Here is a 23,959-nt window from a genome sequence, read left to right on the forward strand (position 1 = left end):
TCGATCCACGCAATTGGGATCGATGACGTGCATCAACCAAGTTAGCGAGCCTGACCACCCGATCCTGTTAGTCGCCTTTTACGACAAGCAAGGGTTGCTGAAGATCTATTCTACCCCGGGTCTTCAAGGGTCTATTCTCTAGGTACTTATGGCGTAACGAAAGGATGAAATGGACGACAGCATTTGTATTAACATACTTTTATGTTTCACATAATGAACTTCATGCACTGATGTCAAATGCACACGTGGGTACGAATGTGCTTACTAAAAATGCAAACACACCTATCAATAAAATGATTTGTTAATTGTTAGAATTTATTAATTTATTTATTTGTTGTTTAACGCCGCACTCAGCAATATTCCAGCTATATGACGGCGGTCTGTAAATTATCGAGTCTGGACCAGATAACCCAGTGATTGACATTATGAGCATCGGGATACGCAATTGGGATACGATGACATGAACCAACCAAGTCAGCTAGCCTGACCACTTGGTCCCGTCAGTCGCCTCTTTCAACAAGCATGGGTTGCTAAAGATCTATTCTACTCCGGATCATCACGGGGGTGTATGGTTAGAAACGACCTTTGTGTGCGCGACGTTCTGATGAGTTATTTACGATTCGACAATACTATTCGTGATACATCGATGTCTTTGAGGTTTAAATAATGTTTATCAATATCAGGTCAGACGCCATATCCTGACATTCGAAGCAGAGATCTACCTGCCAAAATCAGGAACGGTTACAGACTCCCCAGACCTGAGTATGCTGAAGACATGTAAGTGATTGATGACAACACTTGCAGGAATGAGTCAGAGTAAATATGTGTTTAAGGACTTGAGTTAAGTTTTTCGCCGCTTTAAACAGTATTTCAGTTATATCGCGACTTGTGACCTTTATATGGGAGAACGCCAAAAGTGATGCAAGTCTTCACACCTGTGTCCCAGCTATTTACGAAATGATATACTTCCAAATGCCCCTCAAAGAAGTTAAATGAAGTAAATTAAATTTTGTTGATATTATATTTAAACTCCCTCTCTCGACAAAGACCGCCCCCGTGGTGATGTGGATATGAGCATCTGTCCGAAGAGTGGAATGTCGGTGGTTCGATGCTCCTGAAGATGCATACCAAAAGACGTTTAAAGATAGATGTAACCTTGCCTGGCGCTTTGCATAATTAATGGGATAAAATAAGTGTCACCGGGAGTTAAACCCCAGCTCGTTGTGGTCCAGCTCGGAGGGAGCATCCCTCCTCTCCTCATGATCAGCCGCACGACTGAAGATCTTTGACTTTGTGTTCACTTGGGCAAGCGCTTGAGAATTTGTTGTCCGTAAATTTCAATCTCTAACAGTTTAATCTTATACTCTCATCATGTGTTGATTTTATATATGCTATCTCCCATGCGAGTACAAGCATATTCACATGTTGAACGTGTTTCATAATTTTGATGTTCACGCATTAGCGGGATTTCTCATATAGTTATAGTTAAGTTTGCCATCCTACTAATTGTACATATCTGGCTGTAACTGTTTAATGGTACGCGTGGGTAATACTGTGTATCAGTCCTTTATTTGTTTTTGTATTGGTTTTGTAGTTAGTTTCCCTACTGAAGAAAGCACAATTCTGTTCGCTTGAGGGGCTAGATGGCGTTCACGGGCAGCTTGCGATTATAGCTTTCTCCGAGGCCAGTCAAGCTTAAATAGCTCAGCGCTACTAATTGACTTTATCTCCAGGAATCGTAAGACCTTGACGGGTCGCTCAGTTACTGTGTGATCGGTCGAACTTAATTTCGACAGCAGGTGGTCACTGGGCAGTTTGGATCTTATACTGACTTACCCCTGTCGTGACTGCAAAACTTACAATCTAGGGTATCATATTTGAATAATGTACTCCTTGCTTTCCGTGAACAACTAATTTCTACTTTTCAGGATAATCTAGCTTAGGTCAAGTACCTTTTTATTGTTGGAAGTAAAGTACCTGTAGGTCAAGTACTTGCATACTCTGGAAGTCAAATATTTCGTTTTTCGTCCAAGAGACGGTTTTAGGGACAGGCCCACAGTGCCAATTTGTCCAGATTTAGTCAAGCTTAGGTTGCCAACTCATTAGGAAGTGCACAGCAAAACTCCCGAGTGATCATTGGTCTCACACTTAATCTGGTTTCTATGTGTCTGGCTGATTGACTGGTCAGAGTGTTGTTTTACCCATCTTTTGTAATAGCTGGTACACGGCTGCTTAGTTAACGTGAATATCCGGGGTAGAATAGGTCTTCAGCAGCCCATACTTGCCGTTGAAGGCGACTATGCTTGTCGTAAAAGGCGACTAACAGGATCAGGTGGTCAGGCTCGCTGACTTGGTTGATACACGTCATCGATCCAAATTGCCTGGATTGATGCTCATGATGTCAATCACTGGATTGTCTGGTCCAGAGTCGATTATTTTACAGACCGCCGTCATATAGCTGATATATTGCTGATCGCAGCGTTAAACAACAAACAAACAAACAAAGCTTAGTTGACGAGCTTGCATATCCCTTCTTTGTTAATGTATTAGAGATCTTTGCCTGTGACAAAGGACGTTGTCACTTTATATTGTCTCTCGTTAATTATATCTAGCTGTTAATGATAAAACTGTGAACATTTACTACATTGTATATCATTTCTTTATTCACATTTATTAACACCCTGATCCAAGGCATTCAGCCCCCTGACAATTAGAAATAATAAAACTGTGAACATTTACTACATTTGGAATGTCCATTCTAAGAATTGCTTTAATCCCCCTTTGATCTACTCGGTCATACTTTTCTTTATTGATCAAAGTAAAAAAGACTTGACAAAATACACTAACCGTCATCTAAGTATTAATTATACTCCAAAGATATTTTAGTTATAAATAGTTTTATACTCGGACCTGCCATATTGTGCATTTTTTGGTTATATTTTCAGCCACTACAACATGATGGGCAGTTGTTGGGAGAAGAATCCTCAATCGAGACCTACCTTTGTAAAAATTGTGCAGAAACTGGAGGTGTCCTTCGGCTTAAGACCTACCTCTGAAGCTGTGTATTATTACTGCAAATAGCTGTCAAGTCACCAAGTTTAGAACGTGATAGAAGTGTCTGTGTTTCAAGTACATAATAAGAAATGATCAGCACATAATGTATAGTATCAGTCAGTCAGAGAACGTGATTTCAACGATGAGTTGTTGTTTTCATAGAGCTTTTATAACCTAAAGTATTTAGAAAATGTCAATAGTTTTGACTTTGTGTATGTTAAAACATTTAAAAATCAATCAATGTACATACGTAAAGGTCTTTGTTATGTATGGTAGTCAGATCCAATTAGATTAATGTAATTGCATCCATCGAAGACAAGTGGTGACAATTGTCCTACCAGTAGGATGCCACTGTGACCTCCTTTCAAAGTGATATATGCCACAATTTCGTTCTGACATCGAATAAATCATAGTCCAACTAAATATTCTTAACATAAAATTTCTATATAAGGTAAAATTTACTTACACAAGAATGTTATGTGAATATTAGTTACTGCTTGATGCAACATTTATCTGATTGTGTTGTGTTTACGCCTCTTTGAATAGCATTCAGTCACAACATCATTTAAATTATGTCACTGCGTGTCAGGTTAATGTGGGAGGAAAGCCCGTAGCAATGCCAAAAAACTACTTTGGCGAATAACAAATGCTGACAAGTCAAAAGCGAAAATCAGGATGAAAATGGTAATCAAACCCACGTCCACAGTCATAGGATTCTGGAAACGCCAAAGGAACGCAACTCTTCACATGGTTGGGAGGGTGGGGTTAAAATGTGTAATGGTGGATTATAAAGTGTATGTGCCTGTTTTCCTGCTTTTTTTTTTGCTTGCACGAATATGTGACATGGATAAGTATTAGCCATCAAAACGCACAATGAATAACTTGTGGATATATTTGCAGTCGTTAAGCAAGGTTTTTCATATTTAAGATGAAACTTAAAAAACGAGCTCTGTGATTAGGACAGTTGCTGATATGGTCCGAAATGGCTGATTTACTGTCGGATTTAATGGTGGAGGTTTTGTGCTCTTTCATTCTGGTTTTGAAGCCTAACAAACAGAATCCAAACCAGTGTCTACCGGAAGCCCACCCTAACCGACCAGTGTATCCACTTCAACTCCAACCACCACCTTAGAACCAAGACTGGCATCATCTCCATCCTCATCAAACGAGCCATCAATCATCAAAGATCAAGCCTATTTCTTCCCATCCGCCTACTATGAACTCATCAAGCAATAATAACTTATCCTGTTTAATTGGCTTCATGCTCCTGTTGGCTTCCACATATGTGTTCTCTGTCCATCGTGTTGTGACAGTATTATCCCCTTGGTGTCAACACCTACCTATGTTATCCCACTCATATATGCAAATGTTGTTGCTTTTAATCCTCTACTGTTAATCCTCCACCTACTACATATATTCTGTACTATGTTCCTCATTCAGTCTTGCTTAACAACGGTATAAGGATGTATACCGAAACGTCGCTTTTTACAGTATTAAAGAAGTTGTAATCCATAAAATTGTGTTTACCTTGTCAAAAGATTTCCAGCGTAATAATGAAGTACTGTAATACAATTTGGGTATCAAGTTGTTCAACGGATATAGGAATTTATCAATGAAAACAGTATGTTTCTGTTTACTTTCAAACCCTTTTCTAGACTTTACTTGAGATTAACTTTAATTGATGCTCGATGTTGTGCTCATTATTATAATTTGTACTTTAAAAATAAAGATGTAGCATCACGAACTCAATCTTTTATCTTGAGACAGAAATAAGTCTCTGTAAATGGTTGCAAATGGTGGATCTCACTTATGTTTTAATAATGCGTTTGTAATTTGAGGCTTGCAACATTTTTTGCATTTTTAATTATTGTTTTTATATCGCTGAGAAATATACACCAAGACACCGAAGTTTTGATTTACATCATATATTGCAACGATAGAAAATAGAAATGTTAACTCCAAACTATTTACATAGTTGCTATAAGTAAAGTGTACATTTAGAATAACCTGCCAAAATAAAATCCGCATTTGTATGTTACCATCAGTATCGATATAATCGATATTGTTGTCTAGACCTTCAGTTGTTACAGTTTGATCCCTCTTGCAAATCGTTGCCGAATGTCCCATTAATAAAGACCCCAGTCAGACTAGTTTTGAGTCCCAAGTACGAAAGCCTATTGGTCCTACTTTCGAAGCGGTGTCCTCCCATTAGTTAGACGTCCCAATAGTTAGACAGCTTATTACAACACTATAAACGGTTGAGTGCACACTAATCCTTATGCTTGTTACCTCAGACTTTAAAATGGAATAGTCCAGATAAGATCTGACAAACAAAGCAAAGCAGCTTTAAATAGATACTTTAATATTATACTTGACATTTAATGGCACTTTACATTTGATAAATTTTATACAGTTTGTAACAACACTTTGTGACAGTTTCTGGTAATGTGCACTTTACATTTAATAACTTTACAGTTTATTTATCCCAGACGAAGCAAGTGTCCACAAGCATCTAAATACTCAATAGCAGATCATTTTCATTTGTTTGATAATCAGATAATCTAAACTCAACTACTTCAACTGATCATACAGTAAGACAATTAAGCTACTCCACAGTTTACATAGTTAATCTCATGCCTATTGAACCTGTGCTGAGAGTTAGGTAATTTAAGTTAATTAAATGAAATTGTAACATATATACTCCCTAAACTATGAGTCCCCTATCCCTACTCAGTACTTAATCTAATTAGGACTGATCCATTACACCGGTAGGTATATTCCCTCTTTGCCTAAAGAAAAATGTCTAACAATTGGGACGTCTAACTAATGGGATATAACCTTCAAAGCATATTCATTCCCCCCCCCCCCCCCCAAACTAAGTACCAAACTCATCTTCAAGATGGTTCAAGATACAGGGAGGTAATTTTAGAGATCTACAATGGCATTATGCCACAAAGGAGGACAAATCCCGGACGTCCATGTTTGGTCAAATATATCTTAAAGGGTTTCGAGACATGATTTAGGCAAATGCTTCAGGAGCTGACAGTGAATACTATCAGCCTTCGGTAACGTATGTAGCTCACTGAAAGAACATACTTCATTCCAGTCTTCCCCCTTATCAGGGTTAAAATTAATACTTATCTTTTCCTCAAGTTTCTGATATATATTCAATTCTAGGACATAATTAGACGAGGACGAATGTTTAGCCAAAGTTTCACCAAGTTTATTGGCAATATCTGATTCATCAGTCAATAACTGATCACCTTCCTTAAGATGATGAACAGAAGAATCTGATTCTTTGTCTTTGATTTTTTGTATCATGTTCCAGACCTTGGACATCAGAATGCGGCTGTTGATTTTCGGGGCATAGTTACTCGATCTAAATTATGAACTGTAGGATGTCGGCGGAAGTACTTTTCCCTGTCTCACCAACATAGATGACCCTCCAATGTATTTGTCACCTGTAGGGGAATATGAATGATATCAACTACACTGCCTATTATCAAATTTGTCTGTACTTCTAAGGTATGTTTCCCGAAGACACAAAGCAAGTAGCTAAAATGATAAATCCGACAGAACACATGTAGCATTGTAAAACATGATCTACAACAGTTTAATTTACTGTACACAAAGTTTCAAGCCTGAGCCTTAAATGCCTTCTCAGTTGAATGCCATACAATGTTTCCAATTGTTTCACAATAAAATGATCCAAACAAAATGTCACCATAAAAGAACCTTACATGCCAAAGTTATGTCAAAGCATAATAGTACATTGTGAGCAGAAATAGCTGCACAGTGGACATATATAACATGGTAACTATATTGAAAATCGAACCTCCAGAATAAATTCAGAAGAAAGCATATGAAGATTCCGTTGTCACTGGGTAAGTGGTTGTACTGAGGAGATGTCGTTTATAGAACAAGAAAAAACACTTCTAGAGATAATACGAACATGGTCAAAATTCAAAGGTGAAATACAGGTCCAAACTTAACATTTTGCAAAACATAGAACATGTGTCTTGAGATCACATATATCAATATATTTTGAAAGCAAATGGCTAAGTAATGACCTTAAGAAATTTGAGCTTTCATTATGGTAGAATGGTAGATGTGCAGAGGTAAAATCAAGGTGAAATATGAGATATCGTAAAACACATGTTGAACCCCACTTCTGTCTACACATATACCAAATATCATTACTTATTGAACAACACCTGGTGAGTTGTTCCGTATACAGGTTCTTCAATATGCCTCAATATGAAGGTTCATACTCCAATGAACTCACACAAAGTGAAAGTCAATTCTTATAATTTTTTATCACAATTTCTTACCTCAAAGGACGTAGGCTAATATCTAAACACAATTTTTTTAGTACGTGTGACGTCATGTTTACACTGACAGCCATACAACAACCAGCTATATCGTGGAGTACAATAGTTCCTCAAAAAGAGAGGTGACATGAGCGTATGGATGCACAACTTGCTCTTCAGAAACATCTTACGCAGCACGTGTTCAAATCATATCCCCATTAGATGAGAAAGTTCTGTAAAGAACTACCTCAGTAAGTCAGTCACAATGACAGTGCGTCGTAATACATTTACTTCAAGTACTAGACGTCAAAATGGCCGACACGATAAACGTGACGGGAGAGATTTCCGAAGTTGTTAATGAACCTGTGTCGGTAAAGGTTCAAAATGATCGGAAAGAGCACTTATGTATGTTTTCGTGCTAGGGAATTCCGAGGGGTTTCCCCAGAAATTTGGAAGTATCCGTCAGTGATTACGTCATTTCATGAACACGGTCTCGTGAAAAACGTATGAACGTCAAATTGTGTCGTTCATACACTCATGAACGTCAATTTCGCGGTCATGTGGCCGACCTCTCGTCCAATGGCGTATATCGTGTAAACTTCAAATTAAAAAATTATAATATGGTGAGATAGATGAAGGACTGAAGAGCGAAAATGAATTAGTTGTCGTGATACAAGTTAGGGCCGTCTGCTAAACTCACATTCAATTTTAGTAAGAAGGCAACGACAAACGCGTAGAATGTGCAAAGCGAGATATGTAATTTACATGTCGGTTAGAAACAGCTTAATTCACAACAAAACTTAACTTGCCACACAAATAATATTAATTATAAATCAATGCTTGTGTCTACTATCAGTGGTGGGGGATTGCCAACTAGTAATTTACTGGTCAAGGGGAAACTTTTAATTGCACCACTTCTTTTGCAGATTGCCTGTCGTATCGTTCGAATCGGGCTCAAAACTAAATGTATATTGGCAAATATGCAGAGAACTTGATATGACATAGTTTACGATTTATCAGTTTCCTTTATAATTCACATTTGAATTCATGTGTCCATGAGGGGCGATGGGGTGGCCTAGTGGCTTATCTCGTTCAAGGGTCGGGTTCGATTCTACATGTGTACAATGTGCAAAGCCCAGATCTGGCATACCGCATGCTTGCAGTGTGCGAAGCATACTGGTGTCTGGTGTCTCTCGCTGGGATTTTGCTGAAATAATGATACCACGTTGCGATATCCACCTCACTCAATCATGATTATGTGTATTGGATATGTATGGGATGTGTATTGGATGTATATTGGATGTGTCCGATTGTGGTAGGCTGATCTCGTCCTTTCAGTCTGTTAATGTGTTGTGTTTGATGCTGGTTGCTGATGTGGCGATAGTCTTAGCTGAAGTTATCTAGATATTGGTACGACCCGTGAAAATCCGGGATAGAATAGATCATCAGCAACCCATGCGTGCCGTAAAAGGCGACTAGGCTTGTCGTAAAAGCCAACTAACTGATCGGGTAGCCAGGCTTGCTGACTTGGTTGATGCATGTCTTGGATCCCAATTGCGTGGACCGATGCTCATGATATTAATCACTGGATTGTCTGGTCCAGACTCGATTATTTACAGACAATCGTCATATAGCTGGACTATTGCTGAGTGCGGCGTTAAACAACAAACCAATTAACCAACCAAGATATTGGTATAACGTACAGATTTATATAGAAAACGCCGACTCCCAGAATAACATTTTGATATTATCATCGCTTTGAAGAGGGTTATATTTGTTCAATATAACTTTGGGTGTTTTTTGTGTGGATATTTTATGTCCGTTTCAGTTACTCCGTCTGCAGGGCCACGATCACATCACATCAATGCAATCCAATCTATACAGTGACACCCCGTTAATACGGACGGTACCGTTTCCTTAGAAAACCTCCGGATACACAAATACTCGGAATAATGAATCATTGTCCTTTGTATTTAATTATGAAGATGTTTCAAGCAGAATTGTCCGGGGGTTGCTGATTAACAGGATTCGGACAAACGAGGTTCAATTGTAAACGTAATTGTCTCAGTCTAAAAGAATTAATATTCAGGGCATTTAAATTATTTTACCCAGAAGCATATTTTATGAACATCACTGTTGTAGTAATTATTACTGATTATCGTATGAATCGACTGATGGCGGTCGTACGGTAACATCGATTACCTCCCTTTGGATGCAAATGTTGTTTACATAAAAACCTACACTAAGAAGGTGAGGTGAGGTGAAATTGGGTTTAGCGTCGCGTCCAAGGTAATTGTACTTATATAGCGACGTGCATGTACGTGTGTGTGGCCGCTTGTACTAGTCCGGACTGATGCCGATTTATAGTGCTAGCTCACTGAGATACCATGCCGCAGTTTTACATGAATACCCCACTCAGACACAGTATACTGACTCCGAGCCGACCAGTCCTTGTTTAAGACCCTTAATGCCGAGCGCCAGACAGGGTAACAACAAGTACCATCTTTTACCGTCTTTTGGTATGACGCGGTCGGGGATCGAACCCCGGACCTTCCGTTCTCCGGGCGGACGCTCTAACACTGAACCACGGAGCTACACAAAGAAAGATGACAACCCTGATCTATGATGTGGTTCAACATTAACCTGTAGATTTACTAGGAGTTAGCATGCTGGTACAATATTATTACCAATGAAACTGAGTATGACTGAACAGCCGCTTTTTAGGCTGAAGACGAGCCGGATATTTTAACACGAGGAATCTGAATGATTTGACCTGTCAATTTCAAGATTTCACGGATTCTAACCCAGCGTGTGAAAGCAATGAGACAGTTGTGGCCCAGAAATAGTGGTTCGCGTATGGTTTTCTTCATTGTACGTGTTCTGAAATGAATTTCAACAAGTTTGATAAGGTGTAAGTTCAGTGATGTCGGGACATAGTTTTCGTGGCCTTTCGGAAGGACGAGTGTTTTCTGGTGGATTTTCAAAACCCCTCCTGCCAAATCCTTACGGTAGTGGTTGACGGAGATGGCAATGAGTTTCGGACATAAAAAGGCTTGTAAACAACATGTTGTCATGAATAAGGTTTCTTCAAACACATTTTTATAATGCTATATATTACTATCATTGTCGGTTGTTTCAATGACAATCGAAATTTACTATTCTGAGTCTGTTCGCTTCGAACATGTCCCTCACAGTTTCATAAACATTTCATTTGTATGCAAAAGATATGCTTTCGTAAAGTCTTGTTTTCTCAGCACCGGAGCAGTCAGGATTAGCCTACGCCCTAGAACAACATTTCGTCGCTAACAACATCCCATATCAAACTACCGTATTTCCTCTATTAGTCGCTAGGCTGTCTATTAATTTCGCGAGAACCATTTGGCATGTATTAGAGACCTGGCTTTTATTAGAGACCAAGCGTATAATAGAGGAAATATCGATACGGTTTACAGTCCCTGTTGGCGATCGATCGACAGCCATTTTTAATCGCTATGTAGGTTATCGATGTATTCATGCGCATGTTTTATGTGTGAAAAGGCTAACTATATTTAAAAGAGGTTTACCAACATGATTTACGTATATAATAATACCCCTTAGTCCTACTTTTGTCTATTTTTATGTTATCAAAATTTATTTCCTGAGATAAAATTGAAATCTGGGACGCTTTACAATGTCACAGATATTGAAACCAAAACCAAAATGATAATGTCAAATTAACAGCCCAAAGATTCTGTAATAATATAAAAAAGGAATTTGAACAAACATGTAGACTGAGAACTTATAGAATGAAATCATTAGGTTGCCAAACAACTGTGGTAGTTTATGAACTGCAACAGGTCAGTGTTGAAGTGTAAGATCCCCGACTCGATAATAGATCCATGACCAAAACATTTGTGTATGAAATGCAGCATACACCCACTAGGTGTTTAGCAACGCATGCTTGCCGTAAAAGGAGACTATGGTTGTCGTAAGAGCCGACTAACGGGATCAGGTGGTCAGACTCGCTGACTTGGTTGATGCATGTCATCGTATCCCAATTACGTGGATCGATGCTCATGATATCAATCACTGGATTGTCTGGCCCAGACTCGATTATGTTACAGACCGCCGTCATATAGCTGAACCATGCTGAGTGCGGCATCCTCAGAACTAGACATACACATATACTCACAGACACACGTAACAGTTGCTGCATTTATATAAATTTATTGACAGCTAAGATATATAATAATTAAGATATATATTGTACACAACAAACAACTGACAACGGATATTAACAATGTTTAATCGTGACTTGTGTTTGGCAGAATTAAAATTCAGTTAAATATATTTTTTAAAAGCGTTGGCGTCCGGGTTACAATTACAAAACAGCGCACATCAACATTAATGAGTTTTGAATATTGTGCCTGTGGAAATACTTTTAAGGTTTTCATTTGTGTATACAATATTGGAGTATGGGAATAAAATGACCATAAAATATAAGAACAAAATAGAATAGATATGTAAAACAGGACAATAAGATAATGTCAAAAAACATTGTACGAACAAAGCACGAAAACAGCTTAGACATATAAATTATATATTTGTTTAGGACCGGCCTTTTTATATTCCGGAGATAGGAGTTGCATGGGTGTGCCTGTTACCCAAAATACTGAAAACGTATTTGTCATAAAAATAAATATTTGCTGACTGGACATGCTCGAGGTTATGAAATTAATAGGTTTTGGGTTAAAAAATAATGTCTGTCCTGCCTTAAAAAGTCCAGCTCCTGTTTCAAGAATATTAACAGGCCGGTCCCGATTGTTAAATGTGTTAACCGTAATCTACCGAATTGATTGAGTATGATAACATGTACATTTGTTTATCCTTTGTTCCACAAAGTCTGTTTTTAGGGTGACAGGTCAACGGTTCGGTTTACATTTAGTTTTCATTTTCAGCTAGGGGAGTATGCAAACAAAGCTGTCGGTTTTGCATTCACATGTCCATCTGAATCTACCGGGAACCTTTTTACTGCTGCTGAAGGAACAGTTCAAAAGTTTAATGAAGAATGAAGATATTTCAGGTAGAAACATACCGGAAGATAGGTAGTTTCTTTTTAAACTGTTCACATCCACCAAAAGATTTTTTGTCAAGCGAACCCTGACTCTCAGTGAATCTTAAAGCTGAAGGTGATGTAGAGCCTTCAAGTAAATCAAGCTAACTGCTTTTTCACTAAACTCATTTCTTTTCTAGTGACGATGTCGGCCACTGTCAGAGTGAAAATATGACGACTAGAGCTATTATTTATTGACTTGTAAAAACAGTAAAAGGTTTATTGTCTCGGATGGAAACCCAGCAGTCCATTTAACCATCCCACCCCATCATAAAACTCAATGAGCAATTTAGATTTTCATCCCACATAGAACGTTTGAACTGAACTAAGGATATACCAGGTGTAATAAGCCGTGGAGCAGGACCGAAGAAAGAGAATCAAAAGTCAAACGTTCCGAGCGCGGTTACCCATCCAGTTACTCTCCGCCGCTGGCGAAATTATCCCCCCATGATTTGTCACCTGTGCAAATCAAACTTGACGTTTTGTTACATATCATCGTCTGTAAATTTATTTTGGTCCAAATCATTTGTGTTCTTTTCTCGATATAAGGTCTAGCCTATAGGTGAGCTACACACCGTTTCCACTTACAAACAGAAAGAGAACTCAATTAATGGCCTACGTATTAAGGCATGACATCTAAATTCAAAACACAATTTTTTGTCTTGACTCGATACAGATTTAAATGGCCGTCCAGGAAGCGACATCTTCAAAGGAAGTAATTATTAATCGGCGTTTATTGGTCACCGGTGTCATGGAACAATGTCTGATAATAGCCGTGTGAGGAAAGGGCGAACATACAATCAACTGGTCCAGAGGTGAGTGTTCGTCTTTCCTGAAGGTCCCCTTCACATAATTTGTGGCCGTCCGCGACAACAAGTGAGTATTGACAAAGCAACATTCCAGCATTATTACAATGAATGCAAAAAGGGCTTCAAGCGTTGTACCCATGTTGAACTGGGAAAGTTTTAAGTTGTAACGAACTCTTTAAGCGCTTGGCTACCCCGTCACCCCTAAGTACACGTCTCTGAAAAATGCACACGCTGTATAAAAAATGCGTCTAATAGTTAAAGAAATATAAAAAGACATATAGAATAAGCTAAGTAAATTTGCGACCTATTCTTTTCAGAAGGTGTCAGATGTATAACATCTGCATGCATTAGGTAGCTGTGTAGTAAACCTCCCCAGACTCCCCAGGTCTATAACCGAACGACGTCTCCAGTTTTTCCACTACAATCGCGAAAGTAGGCCTCTCTTTAGGGTTCTGCTTCCAGCAGCCTTGCATGATGTCCTGATGTCTGAAACATGAATGAATGAATGAATGAGGGTTGGGTCAGGTAAAGTAAACAGAAAGTTTCTCATAATCGCCACTTGAAACGATTTTGGTGAGGATGAATTTATTTTGGGTAGAGTGGGTTAAACGCCGCTGTAAGCAATATTCCAGCAATACTCCCGCGATTGAAATCAAGAATGGCCTTCACACATTGTACGCATGTGAATCGGAAAGGGGCATGTTGGATGCCCTAAAAGGGGCCGATGAAAGTACATGATTGGACCTTAAATGCCAATTTGCTCACATTTCCTCAGCATACTCTGGATTGGGGAGTCTGTACCCATTCTTGAGTTTGATTGGTAGATCTCTGCTCCGCATGTCAGGGTAGGGAGTTTGACCTGAAAAGAAATATTAGGCCTTTCTGATCCAACTGCATTTGACTCATTCAATGATTAGAAAGTATGAAACATATTTTTCGAAAAGTGCTAAGTGCAAATAAAACAACATTTTGCCAGCGAGTTCATGTCTTTGGTATCCTTGTAATTGGACCTTTGTCATATGGGGTTGTTAGCATTTTAACGACATACTATGTACCATTTACATAGTTTTGGTAACATTTCAATTTTTCAGCATGAAGGATACTTACCCAGACTGAAGATCTCCCACATTGTGACCCCAAAGGACCAGATGTCACTCTTCTCATTGGCTCCCTTCAGAGACTGAAGACACTCTGGAGCCGTCCACTTTATTGGGATTCGATCCTGAAAAACATCCACAGCTGACATGTAATGAAACGAGCAGGAGATGAGTTTGTTCCAAGCGTAATCATAACCATTTAACCACACAAAATAGTTGTAAACGTTTAACACCATACACAACAAAAGTCCATGTGAGTGCGACGGAATATGTGTGCTTAACGCCAGAGTCAGCAACACGCAGGCAGACTGGTCATCATGGGATCCAGACTAGGCAAACCGATGACTGAAAGCATGAGCAACGACCCATGCCAATCGGGTACGATCAGACGCAATTAGCTACGTGTCAGTCCTAAACGACACAACCGATTCTGCTCAGGCTATTGCGGGTTCCACCATCGATTCCCAAAGGGGTCCCCATAAAGCCAAGAAATCAAAAGATAAGTGGAATTGAACCTCGAGTTATTTATGTAGCGACGTGCGACTTAGAGACGTGCATGCATGTGTTTGTGTGTGGCAGCTTGTGGTAGTCAGAACAAACTGTTGTGGTCCGGTTTTACAGTGCCAGCGCACATTCGGCACAACTCGCCCCTTTCCGTAACCTGCAAAAAGACTCGTCCCCCTTTCGATGAATGTTATGTGCGAAAATACGACAAACCAATCAGAATGCGCGTATGATTTCAAGTTCTTCGTCAAAGAATCAATCAGAAATAATTTTTGATTTTACATATGTCTTGCATCTAAAAATATACCCAAGACACAGTTAAATGTGTCCAATCATAATTGTATAATTCCGCATGTCCAGCTGTGCTTTAAATTGCATCTGAAATATATATAATACATGGGGAAATATATGTGAACCATTACGCAACGAGTTGACAATTGTTTCAGGTCTGCCCGTTTGCGCTAAGACGGGACCCGGTCGCAAAAATGGCAATGATAGGGGCATGAATCGCTATTCGGCTTGTCCCGGAAAAAACACGAGTTGGTCACGAATGTGCCAGCGCACTGAGATACAAGGCCGCAGTTTAACATGATTACCCCACTCAGACACAGTATGCTGACTCCGAGCTGACCAGTCCTTGTTTTCGGCCCTTAATGCCGAGCGCAAGACAGGGTAACAATAAGTCCCAACTTTTAATGTCTTTTTGTAAGGCGTGTCTGGGAATCGAACCTCCCTGTAACCACTCTCCGAGAAATCAAAACATAACTTAATAAATTAATAAAACGAGTACGGAGGGGTCGTCTCACCACACTAGATGGCTCCTCAAGGAACACGCGCGTGTGTGTGTTGGCGTCACAAAACTTAAGATTTGTATTTGACATCAAACCTGTGAGCTGCTCTCTTTCCCTTTGGAATTGTCCTCGGCTACTTCTTCAGTGCTGGATGGTCCGAATCCGGAAATCTTGATATCGTTTTCGGGAGTTAACAGACAGTTCCTGGCAGCGAGCTTCCGATGAACAATCTACAATTCATATATAAAAGTATGAAGTTTTTCTGTATTTGTCAAATTAATATTGAAACCTCAAATAAAAATGGCACAGGTCGGTCCTATTGAATTCTGCACTATTGACTTGGAACAATGTTCCCGAAATCGCTTTGACACGAAGGCAGAGAAGTTGGGGACACTGCTATGGGGATACAGAACGTTTGGGTGTTATAAGGTATGCTTTTTACAGTTCAAAAGAAAAGTACCACGCATTTTTCCTAATCCCAATATACAATACAAAATAGACTTCGGTGAAATTCAAGTCTTTATCAGTTTTGTGGTCAATAAGTGCCACCATTATCATTATATAATAATGAGCATGCATTCGCAGTGTATTTGGGATAATATAAGTAGGTTTGGTTTCCGAGATAAAAGTAGCCAACACAGACATCAATGAATGATTAATTCTTTTAAAAGCGTAAAATAGAATTAAAAAACCCAAACCTGTCTCTTTGAAAGGTATTCCATTCCTCTAGATATTCCCAAAGTAATTGTTTGGATTGTATCAAAGACGTCCGTGGTCATAGCCCTCCGTTTGTCGTTTAACCATTTGTCCAACTGTCCGTTTTGACAATACTCCAGCACCATTACCGGTCCCACTGGAACAAAAATTGAGGGAGTGATAGAGTCCTGTTTTACACCGCAAAACAGCACCATTACAACCACATCACGGAGATCCGTTAAAAAATCAAATTTAGGCCCAGTAGATCAGAGGATGACAAGCGATTCGCGCCGTACAGGTGCAATGACACAAATGCAGCTTTTACTCAAGCACCATCACAAATTCAACAGGAAAACTTTATGGCTCACTCAGTGTTGTTTTAAACCGCAAAGAGTGCAACCACTGTGAATGCCAATTTAATCTTAGCCTCCTTACACGTTATGCCTGATATCACCCTTAAAAACACCGTAAATTGAATCATGTCTTTTCTCATCTGATTATATGTGATGGTCTATACGTATGTGGTGGTCTGAAAGTCTTGTCGTTAAATCTGTAGCTCGTGTCGCCAACGGCCTGATTAGATTTCACACTTAAGGCACAATTTGTTAAATCCATTTCTGGTGTTCCCCGATGTGATATTACTGAAATATTACTAAAACTGGCGTAAAACCCAACTCACTCACTCTGTATTGATCATTTCAGGCTTGATTTAATTGTCGATAAGACGAAATGTACATGTTTACTGTAGAACCATACAGTTTTGCTGAAAAAGTTATGGCGGTACAATATAGTTGAACTCACAAGCATCGTTGCTGACAACTGCGCCAATGAAATTCAGCACGTTGCGATGTTCCCCGACCTTTGTGGCAGCAAAGTTGATCTTGGCCATCATCAGTAAGGCACTGTCTTCATCATGGGTGTCTGAGAACATACATGATATTATTTATGAAGCTATTGCCTATGTGTGCTGTTATAAGGTTTGATGAAAAAGAAAAGTCAAAGAAAAAAACAAACCCAATGATTACGTACAGGTATGTACGTTCTTTGTCAAATTCAGTGGTCTTGGCGACAGTGTAGTTGTAGGTATCATATCATAGATTATACATGACTATGGAAATATATGTACTCAGTCAAGTAGTACCAACAAAACATATTTATCCCGGCATGATAAATGACAATGAAAATATATGTCCTCAGTCAAGTAGTACCAACAAAGAATCTATATCACTAGCGGCCTATATACGAAGCCGTTTTATCGCTAAGATTGGCGTCAGGCGTCGTAGCGAGAAAGGTCTCAGCTAAGTCTTTTTCTTGAAAGTGTGTTAGCGCTAAATAATCTTAAATTTACAGCAAAAATTAAGACACTGTCGGACCTGTTTGAGGAGCTTACGACAGGAACAATGGTGGCCAAAAGACGGCATGTTGAAAACAAGAAGCCATTAGGTCCTGTATCGCTCACCTGGATATTTACGCAATCATGACAAAATATGCATTAGCATTGTACATGTATATAATACTAGCCCCCCCATTTCTCCAATTTGAATCCCCACCATTGGAGAATGTTTACAACCAAATATGATTGATATCTATCTCTTAGTTCCAGAGAAGAAGTCGTTTAAAGCAATAACGCCAAATTACCCCTACTTCGCCCCGCCCCTCAGCCCCTTGTTGGGGTGATCAGCCCTTCTATTTGTACTATTTTGAATTCTCACCACCAGAGAATAGTTCCAACCATAGATGGTTGATATCTATCTCGCAGTTCCAGAGAAGAAGTCGTTTAAAGCAATATAGCTCAATTATCCCTATTTGGGCCCTTGGGGGTCAGCCCAACCATTTGTAGAATTTTGAATCCTCACCACCTAGCGATGATTACAGTCAAATTTCGTTAATTTCCAATTATTGGTTCAGAAGAAGAGGCCATTCTAAAAAAAAAATGTTGACATACGGACGACGGACGACGGACGACAGACGGACGCCACGGTATGGCATAAGCTCATCTTATTCCTTCGGACCCAGTGAGCTTAAAACGATTCAATATAGGTTAACTGTATCATTTCTGACTACAAAAACGAGTGTTGTTTTCGACTTGCGCTTTCAAAACACGAACAACGGAGCCCGACAAACACCGCCGAAACATTGTATGCATTGTATGTAATCATGGATGGGTAGATGGATGGATACATGCATGCGTTTTATTGTTATCTGTTGAGGATTTCCTTCTTACATCCGACTAAAGGATGTTTGTCCTTTTGTTTGATGCAATCTATCTGTTTCTGGCATTAGGCCATATCGATATAATGCACGTATTTCTTATCCTGGTATTGCCCTGTTGCTAGATGTGAGATCCCATACAGTGACAGTCTGCAGGAGATACATTAAACTTAAAGGATATCACAATAAAATCATGCGTACAGGATATTCTAATTTCATTTCTTTTGTGTGAGCTACTGTAGGTATCGACCATTTTCTAATCGCGAACTCTCTTGAAGATATGTTTTAATTTTAGTACTCAAAATATATCCACTAAAATGTCGATACGAACATATATATTCATAGCGTCCAAAAGCTTTTACTTGTCCTCATGTTTGTTCATTAGCCCGGGGTAGCATATTTATGTCAAGCTGCAGTCAGAAATAAAATCGTGAACAATAATTTTAGTTTTGTTTGTTGTTTAACGCCGCACTCAGCACTATTCCAGCTATATGACGGCGGTCTGTAAATAATCGATTCTGGACCTCACAATCCAGCGATTGACATCATGAGCATCGATCCAGGCATTTAGGATACGATGACATGCATCAACCAAGTCAGCGAGTCTGACCACCCGATCCTGTTAGTCGCCTCTTACGACAAGCATAGTCACCTTTTACGGCAAGCATAGGTTGCTGTAGACCTATTCTACCCCGGATCTTCACGTGTCGTAAACTGAATCATTTCACTGTGTAGCAGTTAGACAATCTCTTCTTTGACATGAGTTGAACGTGTTGTGTTATCGTATTATCGCATGTTTAAACATTATTTCGATTGCAGGTGCGTTTAATAACCGAATGAAAAGAAGGCCGTTAACTTTGAGTCCCCGTATATGTCGCAACAATACGACACATTTGCAACTTCCCGCAATTACGACGTGGCTTATGCAATACTCCCTGAAAGCCAAATCGGTGTTGCGATATGTCGCAAGTTTGCGATCATTGCCTCATATTTACGCATATTGTTTTCATATTCACATTTTCGTTTTCCTTCGGCATCATCCTTTGGAATTCTATAAATTCTTTCTATATATATCTGTAAATATAACAGCTTTACGGTATTGTCCTTCATTGATCATCTGTAAATAACAATAACATGAGGCTACATCATTGATCATAACATCAACATTTATCTTAAATAACGTTTTAATTGTTTAACTTTAAAACTTATCGTACAAGTCACGATCCTGACACCAGATCCCTACTGAATCGACTCTTAGGACAAGCATATCTTACCTTTAAGAACTTTAGCGACCACCTCTTGCTGTGTTTTACCACTTTTCAGAGAAGCCTTGTAAATACGAGCGAACCTGCCACTCTGTATTTCCTTCTTAAGCGTCAGCTTATCAGCAGCGATCTCCTTTGCCTGCAACGTCGAAAACGGCATGCTGGCGTAGTGGTAGATGTCATCGTCCTCGGCGTAAGACTTGTTCTAAAACGAATGCAGTACGTTAAACAGTCTTCCTGTTATAACACAGTGTGTCAGGTTGCTCTGTGAGGAAGTGAGGTGAGGTGAGGTGAGGTGAGGTGAGGTGAGGTGAGGTGTATTGGGTTTAACGTCGCGTCCAAGATTATTGCACTTATAAAGCGACGTGAATGCACGTGTGTGTGTGTGTGTGTGTGTGTGTGTGTGTGTGTGTGTGTGTGTGTGTGTGTGTGTGTGTGTGTGTGTGTGTGTGTGTGTGTGTGTGTGTCTGTTTGTACTGGTCAGGACGGATACCGATTTATAGTGCTAGTTCACTGAGTTACAATGCCGCAGTTACAGTGCAATGCATTGAACGATATCCAAATTCAATTATGGGATCAAGCAATCACGCTCTGCTCCAGATTGCAGTGTGAAAACTATTTATCAATCGCTAACAGTACAATACATTGAACGCCATCCAAAATTTATCATTGGATCAACCAATGACACACACACACACACACACACACACACACACACACACACACACACACACACACACACACACACACACACACACACACACACACGCACGTGTGTGTGTGTGTGTCTGTACTGGTCAGGACTGATACCGATTTATAGTGCTAGTTCACTGAGTTACCATGCCGCAGTTTATCATGAATACCCTACACAGACACAGTACATAGTGACTCCGAGCCGACCAGCCCTTGTTTTAGCCCCTTAATGCCGAGCGCCAGACAGGGTAACAACAAGTTCCATCTTTTAACGTCTTTTGGTATGACGCGTCCGAGGGTCAACGCTCTACCACAAGACCATTGAGGCTGTTTGTGGGAGGAAGTTCGAAGTATTAAATGTTAACTACTTTGTTTAAACCAACGACTACGGGTATCGTGGTGACAAACACAGAAACATAATCAAAGTTTGTTTGTGTCACCTACATAACCTGCCCTCAAGGACTACCTTAAAGGATGCCATCCTCGGTCTGGTCGGATCAAGATTATTGGCAATCCTCGCTGTTTCGACTGGTTGTCGTCGACTACTCAGAAAACGATGTCCTCCAGTCCTCCGCAGAACAACGACCACGGCCACGACGACTACAACCCCCAGCCCTGTCGAAAACAATCATAGTCAGTGTGTGTATGACCACGAGTGTCTCAAGACAATTACAATTACAAGACACACAGTAAACAGATATGCCAATGAAAGGAATAAATTGAAAAAAAGTGACCCCTCAAATCAGGCGGCTTATATGTTTTTAAAGACAAGAGGATATTTGTGTGGATATTTTTTCCCCATAAACATCTCGAACAAATTATTTTGTTTACAAAAACATACAAGATCGCAATTATCCAGACATAGAATATGCCACGTAAGCCATTGTGACCTTCTGGTGCGTATCAGTCGATTCGTACTATGAATGCTGGGTGCCTCAGTGGTGAGAGGCAGTCGAGCGTGTCCAAAATTGACGTATCAAAAATACGTGTCACAAGCGTCAAGCAGACCATGCAAAAAAAACCTCACCTGTACTAATTCCTGCGATTACTCCTGTTCCGATACCAGGAGCGTCCACTGGGTTTAAGAAAAAAATAAAGTATTATTATAGCAAAGACAGTTGGGTGTAATAGTCTCCTTCATGACGATTGTATCAATCAAGTGATCAGGCACTTATGACATGATTGTCATTTATCTTATTTGTATGGATCCCCGCTTTGTATGGTTACTCACTCACGTAATCCGAACGCTTGAATTGCAACGGTAAAGGAGTTTCACTGTATTTAAGAACGTGTGAAGATCCGGATGTGAATATAACAGGCGACTACATGTATGCTTGTCCTAAGAAGCGACTAACGGGATCGGGTGGCCAGACTCGCTGACTTGGTTGATGCATGTCATCGTATCTCAGTTGTGTAGATCGATGCTCATGATACCAATCACTGGATTATCTGATCCAGAAACGATTATTTACAGACGGCCGTTATATATCTGGAATATTGCTGAGTGCGGTATAAACAACAAACACTGTATTTAAGTGTTCCACGCTGCAAAGAAACAAAACACTGTATTTAAGTGTTTCACGCTGCAAAGAAACAAAACACTGTATTTAAGTGTTCCACACTGCAAAGAAACAAAACACTGTATTTAAGTATTCCACGCTGCAAAGAAACAAAACACTGTATTTAAGTGTTCCACACTGCAAAGAAACAAAACACTGTATTTAAGTGTTCCACGCTGCAAAGAAACAAAACACTGTATTTAAGTGTTCCACACTGCAAAGAAACAAAACACTGTATTTAAGTGTTCCACGCTGCAAAGGAACAAACAACTGTATTTAAGTGTTCCACGCTGCAAAACACCAAAACACTGTATTTAAGTATTCCACGCTGCAAAGAAACAAACCACTGTATTTAAGTGTTCCACGCTGCAAAGGAACACAACAGTGTATTTAAGTATTCCACGCTGCAAGGCAACAAAACACTGTATTTAAGTGTTCCACGCTGCAAAGAAACAAAACATTGTATTTAAGTGTTCCACACTGCAAAGAAACAAAAGACTGTATTTAAGTGTTCCACGCTGCAAAGGAACAAACAACTGTATTTAAGTGTTCCACGCTGCAAAAAAACTAATACAATCAAACTACTTACTGGTAGTGATGGATACCTGCTTGGGTATACTGAGCATGTCCCCGTATTTTGCAGTGACCTTGACCTTGTATGATGTACCAGGTTGAAGGCCGTGGAGGACATAATGTGTAGCGCTCTGGAAAACTTTCAGCGTCTCCATAGCATGCAAGGTGTCTCGTTGGATGAAATTAGTCAAGTGACTGTTAACCTTCAAGCGCCTGACGGGCAGCTTTGGATGTATACTCCCCGGGGAGCTGTGAATGACATTCAAGCAAACTGATCTATTGACCTTGTATGATTGTCATTATTATTAGTCTGGCCTAGACAGCATTGTCTTCAAAGGCCACCTGAGTGACACACACACGCACGCACGCACGCACGCACGCACGCACGCACGCACGCACGCACGCACACACACACAATTTCGTAAATTTTACATTTTTATACACACAGTATACTCACATGCCTCGGTTCCGTTCAGCTTCATGAGATCTTTTACCTACAATAAACAGGGGGACACGGGTGGCGCAGTCGTCTAAGGCGCCGCGATTCGCTGTGCAGAGTCGCGTCCCTTGGGCACGCAAGAAACCTATGATTGTGGTTTCGAATCCCGGTTCGCCCCAATTATTTTTCTAGGTTTGTCGGCACCATACCCGTGCTCGTGGGTTTCACCAAAGTGGTAAACGTCTTAGACCTGCATCACTTCGGGCTTTCCTCCCACATTAAGCTGACACGCCGTGATATAACTGGAATACTGTTAAAAGCGGCGTTAAACATAACTCAATCACACTTACAATAAACAGAGGAAAAAGTTTCATCACATCTTTTAAGGATCCTTTCCTATCTGCACACGTCAGCAGTACAAGATCGTAATTACACGTATCACAAAGCCACAGGGGGATGGTGTGGTAGACAAGTGGTTTAGCCGTCACGCCTCAGGCCGGGGTTCGATTCACTCACTCAATGTGTTTCTGGCCATCGAGAGGAGAGAGTTTGGTTGAACGCAGCTTCGCGAAGAAGGAAAGCTCTACGTGGTGTAAACTTCACGGGTTTCATGCCCACAAAACCACGTATCACTATCAGGGCGAATCTATGATTCGAACCAGGGTCACAGAAGTTTCTGGCACCCCTCATGGACGCTTCTCAACGCAGCAATTGCGGCGCCTTATATGACTGTGGCACTCGTGCCCCATAATCAATGATACAGAGTGGAGCAAATATCTAAAAGAAATTAAAGAATTATGGTTTTGTGACTGTGTTCACATTTTTAGAAACATTAAAAACAGGAATTAAAAAATATATTAACAAAT

The 23,959-nt window shown here is 39.9% G+C and overlaps 3 protein-coding genes across 6 annotated transcripts in view; 1 reads left to right on the forward strand and 2 right to left on the reverse strand.

The window, feature by feature from the left end:
* The window catches only part of LOC124122676, a 50,831-nt gene extending 47,551 nt beyond the window's left edge, over positions 1-3,280 (forward strand). For 3 of the 4 annotated variants that reach the window (XM_048388057.1, XM_048388054.1, XM_048388055.1), the window contains 2 exons: positions 684-777; positions 2,946-3,280. In XM_048388057.1, the coding sequence (XP_048244014.1) occupies positions 684-777; positions 2,946-3,081 (230 nt within the window). In that variant the 3' untranslated portion in view covers positions 3,082-3,280. The remainder of the gene's footprint in view (positions 1-683; positions 778-2,945) is intronic. The other variant, XM_048388060.1, reaches the window with a different exon arrangement.
* LOC124122681 overlaps positions 1-23,959 on the reverse strand; it is a 206,724-nt gene that overhangs the window by 175,283 nt on the left and 7,482 nt on the right. The window contains exon 10 of the mRNA XM_048385538.1: positions 23,112-23,148. Within this exon, the coding sequence (XP_048241495.1) occupies positions 23,112-23,148 (37 nt within the window). The remainder of the gene's footprint in view (positions 1-23,111; positions 23,149-23,959) is intronic.
* On the reverse strand, positions 11,659-22,801 carry LOC125376177 (ephrin type-A receptor 4a-like). The gene is made up of 10 exons (XM_048388065.1): positions 22,671-22,801; positions 21,550-21,597; positions 20,989-21,137; positions 19,839-20,034; positions 17,155-17,274; positions 16,356-16,510; positions 15,753-15,887; positions 14,373-14,487; positions 14,031-14,124; positions 11,659-13,751 (listed from the first exon to the last, which is right to left on the reverse strand). Exons 1-10 carry the CDS (start codon positions 22,705-22,707, stop codon positions 13,613-13,615), a joined length of 1,188 nt encoding a protein of 395 aa, XP_048244022.1. The 5' UTR covers positions 22,708-22,801; the 3' UTR covers positions 11,659-13,612.

Source organism: Haliotis rufescens, unplaced genomic scaffold, assembly GCF_023055435.1.
Source record: "Haliotis rufescens isolate VD_foot unplaced genomic scaffold, xgHalRufe1.0.p SCAF_10, whole genome shotgun sequence".
NCBI lineage: Eukaryota > Metazoa > Mollusca > Gastropoda > Lepetellida > Haliotidae > Haliotis > Haliotis rufescens.

Coding starts and splice junctions, on each gene's coding strand:
- LOC125376177 (XM_048388065.1), bottom strand. CDS start 22,707: ATGCTCAGTATACCCAAGCAGGTATCCATCACTACCA. Junction 16,511..17,154: donor AGTTGTCAGCAACGATGCTT/GTGAGTTCAACT, acceptor TTTTTGTTCCAG/TGGGACCGGTAATGGTGCTG. Junction 14,488..15,752: donor GGAAAGAGAGCAGCTCACAG/GTTTGATGTCAA, acceptor GATGTTTTTCAG/GATCGAATCCCAATAAAGTG.